The sequence below is a fragment of the Caenorhabditis briggsae genome, assembly GCF_000004555.2.
Source record: "Caenorhabditis briggsae complete genome, chrIV, whole genome shotgun sequence".
In the NCBI taxonomy this organism is placed as follows: Eukaryota; Metazoa; Nematoda; class Chromadorea; order Rhabditida; family Rhabditidae; genus Caenorhabditis; species Caenorhabditis briggsae.
In genome coordinates, this window is record NC_013487.2 from 2,977,329 (window position 1) to 2,983,854 (window position 6,526).

Consider the following 6,526-nt stretch of genomic DNA (forward strand, 5'->3'; position numbering starts at 1 on the left):
AGGGAGCTCGCGCCAGAATCCTTGCCGCCGGAGGAGAAATCATCACCCTTGACCAACTTGCCCTCAGATCACCAAAGGGAGAGAACACCGTCTTCCTCCAGGTAACTATTTCTCATCAAACTGGTGGAGGATCAGGGGAGACAACTCACTTTGGAGAATTGGCGGATACTCCCTGGTGTCATTTCGTGCCCAGGGGGGTCCCGCCGATTCTCCAAATTGCGTTTTCTCCCCTGATCCCCCCCGTCACAGTTGGCTGAGTTCGTTTCCTTCATATTTCTCTATTTTTACAGGGACCACGTTCAGCTCGCGAAGCCGAGAAGCACTTCGGACCAGCTCCAGGAGTGCCACACTCTCACACCAAGCCACACGTCAGATCCAAGGGACGCAAGTTCGAGCGCGCTCGTGGACGCAGAGCTTCCAGAGCCTACAAGAACTAAGTTGTTGTTATTTTGTTCACATGGTTCTCATTTTCGAATCATGCCGAATAAAACTGTGTCAATATTTAATGTTTTTCTGTTCTCGACAAAATTTGTTGTTTTTTTTTACTCCAGGTATTCCCATATTCGCAAAATACCTAACAGGCAAACATAAAAAAACACGAAAATAGAATTGTGCTGAAGTGTCTCAAAACTGTCGGAGACTTCTTCCAAGAATGGGTTATGAGGGGATGTGACCTCTACTAAAAGTCCTTTAGTTAAGTGACATGTCAAGGTTTCAAACTTTTTCGTCGTCTATTCGATAGTTGTTCTTTTTCCCTTCTAACAAAGGGCATGCTGCCTGCGAGAGAAGAGCGGGGAGGGTGGCAGAGAAAACGAGAGTGCACATCGCGTTGGCGCATCAACGTGGCAACTACATAGCGGCAAATGTATCTCTTTCATGTGCAAGCCCCTCAAATACCATTTTTGCATGCAATATTTGCTTTATCTCGTGGATTATCTAGCTTACTCTTGTCTTTCTCCCTTTCCTTTTTACAAAAATGGTCACCCACTTTATCGGTTTTCAGAACAGAATGGGTTTAAGCCGATACTTAAGCCGGCGGCACCATTGGGTCATACAGTACTGCGCGCTGCTTCTCTTCCTCTATTTTATCTATTCCTATGTGGCTGTATCGAACGATGCGCCACGTCTAAACGAGGAGATTCCAGTGTTCCGTGAGTTTTCAGAAGATTTGCCACAAGGTTCTAGAAAGTTTCCAGAGCAAAAGCCGGCAGCAGCACTGGGTGACGAGGCGCTGGACCCATTTGAAAAGTATCGAGGGCATGAGAAAATTGTAATTTTTTATATTTTTTAATTTTTCTAAAAAAATTCGGGAATCTTCTAGAAATGGGAAGACGAGGTGGCCTACGAAAAAGACAAAGCCCGGGAGGGTCCAGGCGAGTGGGGCAAGCCTGTCAAGCTTCCCGACGATAAGGAGACCGAAAAGGAGGCGGTAAATTCAAAATTTTCCAATTTTTTGGATTTTTGTAAATTTTCTAGCTCTCACTGTACAAAGCCAATGGATACAACGCCTATATTTCGGACATGATCTCGCTGAATCGATCGATTAAGGATATTCGACACAAGGAGTGCAAAAAGATGACGTATTCGGCAAAATTGCCGACGGTCTCCGTCATTTTTCCGTTTCACGAAGAGGTGCGGAATTTAGAGAAATTAACTCATTTGCCACGTGGCAAAGGGCTAAAAAGACCAAAAAAATTCGGATAAATTGACCCAAAAAATAGGAAAATCGGCCGAAATAGGGATATGTCAAGTGGCAAATTCGAGATTTCTTTAGCGAATTTTCAAGTCAATGACCCAAAAGTCCAAAAAATTAAGCCAAAAATCCGGGAAAATCGACCAAATCTTGAAAAAAACCATTTTGCCACGTGGCAAGAACCAATAATGACCTAAAAAATGCTAAAACTTGAGAAAGATTGACCCAAAAAGAGTCTGAAAATTTGCATTCAAATAGGCAAATCTCGAATTTGCCAAGTGGCAAATTCGAGATTTCTTTAGCGATTTTTCAGGTCATTTTTCGAGAATTAGCGATCTTGCCACGTGGCAAAGGGGTCTAAAATGACCCGTAAAAGCAGAAAAATTGACTCAAAAATCGGAAAAATTGACCCAAAAATCCGGAAAATTTGACATTTCACTAGCGATCATTTGACCTAAAATGTGTTTATTTTCGAAAATTTGAAAAATTCGGCTGAAAACCTATATTTGCCACGTGGCGAGAACCGATAATAAATCTTAAAAATGCCGGAAATCAATCTGAAAATTGGGAAAAATTGACCCAAAAATGGCTGAAATTTCAGAAAATTTGCATTCAATTCCAGATTTTTCAGATTTTTTAATAAAAGATTTAGGTCGAGTTTTCCAAATTTTTTGTTTTTTTTCAATTACTAAATTAATCAAAAAATGGACGAAATCTCAAAATTCGTCAATTTTTAGCTGAAAATCGCGTATTTTCGAGCAGAATTCTGCAGAAATGCTCAATTTAAGCACAAAAATCCCAAAAAATTTGGATTTCCAGCACAACTCCACCCTCCTCCGATCCGTGTATTCTGTAATCAATCGATCGCCACCTGAACTATTGAAAGAAATCATTTTGGTTGATGATTTCAGTGAGAAACCAGCACTACGACAACCGCTGGAAGACTTTTTGAAGAAGAACAAAATCGATCATATTGTCAAGATTTTGAGAACAAAGTGAGTGAAAATGGAGAAATTTGTGTTTGAAAATTGCTAAAAAATCGTCAAAAATTTTGAATTTTTCATGAAAAAAATCATATTTTCAATCTCGAAAAATGGCAATTCTGGAACTAAAAATGCTGGAAATTTTTCTAAATTTTTTCCCCACATTTCAGTGCAAAAATCAAGTTTCTAGCTCCATTTTAAAGCGAGCTACAGCCGGAGGCGCGCTCAGCTGGAGGTGATCAGCGGCTGGCGCGACAGGGCGCTGCCACTGTCGCGCGCGCGCCGCTCACTACCTCTGCCTGCTTGCGCTTTACGGACAGATTGTGCAGTAACTCGCTTTAGAATCAAGCTACAAACTTGATTTTTCCACTAAATTATGATTTTTTGAATTTTTAGAATTTTCGAGTTTTTTTGTTTTCGAATTCTCTCATTTTTCAAATTTCGAAATTTGGATTTCAAAAAAAATTTGAGTTTCCGAATTTACGAATTTTCAATTTTTCTGAAATTTGCGAATTGTTTGGAATTTTTTGATTTTTTGAATTTTTGAAAATTTTCAAGATGATCGAACTTTCGAATTTTTCATCAATTTTAGTAATAAATCGTCAAATTTATACCTAAAAATCGCATATTTTTCACCCAAAATGATCCTAAGTTTCCAGAAAAATCCAAAATTTTAAAAATGGTTATTTTTTTCAAATTTTGTAATTTTTCGAATTTTTATCAATTTTTAGTTATAAATCACAAGTTTTCGACTTGAAAATCGCATAACATTGCCCACCTTATTTCTGAACATTTTCCCCACATTTTAGTGCTAAAATCAAGTTTCTAGCTCCATTTTGAAGCGAGCTACAGCCGGAGGCGCGCTCAGCTGGAGGTGATCAGCGGCTGGCGCGACAGGGCGCTGTCACTGTCGCGCGCGCCGCTTACTACCTCTGCCTGCTTGCGCCCTACGGACAAATTGTGCCATAACTTCGCTCGCTTCCCAGAAAACGCGAAGGCCTAATCCGTGGTCGTCAATTGGGCGCTCAAGAAGCCACCGGCGAGATTCTGATCTTCCTCGACGCCCACTCAGAATGCAATTACAACTGGCTCCCGCCCCTCCTGGACCCAATAGCTGACGATTATCGTACTGTAGTCTGCCCATTCGTGGATGTCATAGACTGTGAAACCTATGAGATCCGCCCACAAGACGAAGGAGCCAGAGGATCCTTCGATTGGGCCTTCAACTATAAGCGTCTGCCTTTAACCAAAAAGGACCGAGAGAACCCTACAAAACCGTTCGATTCCCCAGTTATGGCTGGCGGCTACTTTGCAATTTCCGCCAAATGGTTTTGGGAATTGGGTGGATATGACGAGGGATTGGATATTTGGGGTGGGGAGCAATACGAGCTTAGCTTCAAGGTTTGGCAATGTCATGGGAAGATGGTCGATGCGCCTTGCTCCCGTGTAGCCCATATCTATCGATGCAAATACGCTCCGTTTAAGAATGCCGGGATGGGCGATTTTGTGTCCAGGTAGAGTTTTTTTTTCGACTTTGAAAATCGACAAAAAAAAATCGACTGGTGGCCTAGAAAAATCCATTTGCAAAAGTTAGGCCACCATGTCAGAATGACCTAGAAAACATGCCAGATGAATATTTCACCATTTCTAGTCCAAAAAAAGTTGGTGGCCTAAAAAACTCAACCTGCAAAAGTTAGGCCACCACTTCAAAGTTACCTAGAAAACACATCAGATGAATATTTCACCATTTCTAGACGATTTTGACATGGTGGCCTAGGAATATCCATTTGCAAAAGTTCGGCCACCATGTTAAAATGACCTATTTGAAAAATTTGAAAAATCGGAAATATCGGATTTTCCGAAAATTATGACACACTAATTTCAGGAATTACAAACGAGTGGCTGAAGTTTGGATGGATGAATATAAGGAGACCCTCTATAAACATAGGCCTGGAATCGGGAATGCGGACGCGGGAGATTTGAAATTGATGAAGGGAATTCGAGAGAAACTACAATGCAAATCGTTCGATTGGTTCATGAAGGAGATCGCATTCGATCAGGATAAGTACTATCCGGCGATTGAGCCCAAAGCGTCGGCTGAGGGAGAGATACGCCATGTGGCATCGAATTTGTGTATTGATACGCAGTTTAAGGTGATTTTTTGAAATTTTTTAAGTCGAAATTTTTTTAAAGTCCACGCTCTTTCACAGAACATTTCCAAACTGCAAATTAATTTTTGACCTACAGAAAAAAAGTTTGGCGCGATCACAATTGCAGATCTAAAACCATAATTTCAGAATTTTTTATCTGATTTTGTGGAGTTCCAAGATGATTCAAATCATTCTTTAAAAATTAATTAGTGCTTATAGATTCATGTATGGTCCTTTTCCGGAAGAAAAATGTCAAAAATGGTCATTTTTGAAAGTTTTTTACAGAAAAAATCTATCTCCTCTTTCACTTTTTGACATTTCTAGGAGTTCTATTGTCTAATCAATAAAACGTGGGCGCGCCGCAGGTTGCAAAGTGACGTTTTCCACGAAATCCGATTGCTCGCCCAGCCCTGATTTAAACACGGCGGCCTAACTTTTGCAATTTGAGTTTTCTAAGCCACCATGTAAAAAATAGTCCAGAAATGGCCTGATATTCATCTGGTGTGTTTTCTAGGTCATTTTGACATGATGGCAGAACCTTTGCAAATGCAAAAAAAATGCTAGGCCATTTCTACGCCATTTCAGCATGGTGGCTTAGTAAACTCAANTTGCAAAAGTTAGTCCGCCATTGCAAAATGACATAAAAAACAAACCAGGGGCATGCCAGGTCGTTTTGAGACCATTTTAGCATAGTGGCCGAACTTTTGCAAGTTGAATTTTCTAGGCCATCAGCTTATTTTGACACAGAAATGGTCAAAAATTCACCAAGTGTTTTTTCTAGGCCATTTTGAAGTGGTGGCCTAACTTTTGCAACTTAAGTTTTCTAGGCCACCAATTTTTTTTCCAAGAAAATTTGATTTGTAACTTTTCGAAAAAAAATTGTCCAAAAAAAGTTTAGTAAAATTTCCAAATTGTTCCAGGAACAAAATCAACGATTCGGCTTGCGAAAATGCGCATCCGAGGACAAGGACGGTGGTGGTGAGCAGGACCTCCGGCTGACGAGATGGCACGATATTCGTCCGAAGGGACGAAAAATCTGCTTTGACGTCTCAACGAGCGTCGATAAGGCACCAATTATCCTTTTCGATTGGTAAGTAAATTTAGAATTTTTCGAAAACAATTTTCTTAATTTTGACACAATTTTCAAACAAAAAATTCAAAAAAAAATTTCAACTTTTTGACAAAATTTGATCCAATAAAAAAATTTGATCCAATAAAAATTTCCAGCCACTCCATGAAAGGCAACCAGCTGTTCAAGTACCGTATGCCTCAAAAACAAATCTACCACCCGGTCTCGGGTCAATGCCTAACTGCTGATGAGAACGGCAAAGGATTCCTGCACATGAAAAAGTGCGATTCCAGCTCAAAGCTACAGCAGTGGGCATGGCAAACCATCGATCAGGAGCTACTGGATCAACGACAAGCGAACGAGCACAAAGAGCTGGAATAGAGGGCCGAGAACTACATTTTAGGCTTCTTAGGCCTGTATATATTAATTTTTTTTTCAAAATCTGATGATTTTTAACTCGTTATACTTCTATTGTGATGCATTTTTCTGAAAATCACGGGGTTATTATTGTCGGAATAAAAAAAGTGAGACTCGGTGTTTGCGTACTTTGATTCCCGCCTCCCCCCACCGACGCTCCGCCCATCGCTTTGCAAGTGCGGCGTGCTGTTTTAGCGCCACTTGGGAGATCATC

General features: G+C 40.5%; 2 protein-coding genes across 2 annotated transcripts in view; both read left to right on the forward strand.

The window, feature by feature from the left end:
- Positions 1-437, forward strand: part of Cbr-rpl-18 — a gene marked incomplete at both ends in the record, with an annotated part of 2,912 nt that extends 2,475 nt beyond the window's left edge. Inside the window, one exon of the mRNA XM_002647150.1 lies at positions 291-437. Coding sequence (XP_002647196.1) covers positions 291-437 — 147 coding nt within the window. The remainder of the gene's footprint in view (positions 1-290) is intronic.
- Positions 438-1,009: 572 nt separating this feature from the next.
- Cbr-gly-10 lies at positions 1,010-6,276 on the forward strand (the record flags this gene model as incomplete). Its single annotated transcript, XM_045244943.1, has 8 exons — positions 1,010-1,270; positions 1,322-1,429; positions 1,477-1,632; positions 2,513-2,688; positions 3,663-4,190; positions 4,562-4,829; positions 5,747-5,916; positions 6,054-6,276. 8 exons carry the CDS (start codon positions 1,010-1,012, stop codon positions 6,274-6,276), a joined length of 1,890 nt encoding a protein of 629 aa, XP_045097552.1.
- Between the last annotated feature and the right edge of the window lie 250 nt (positions 6,277-6,526).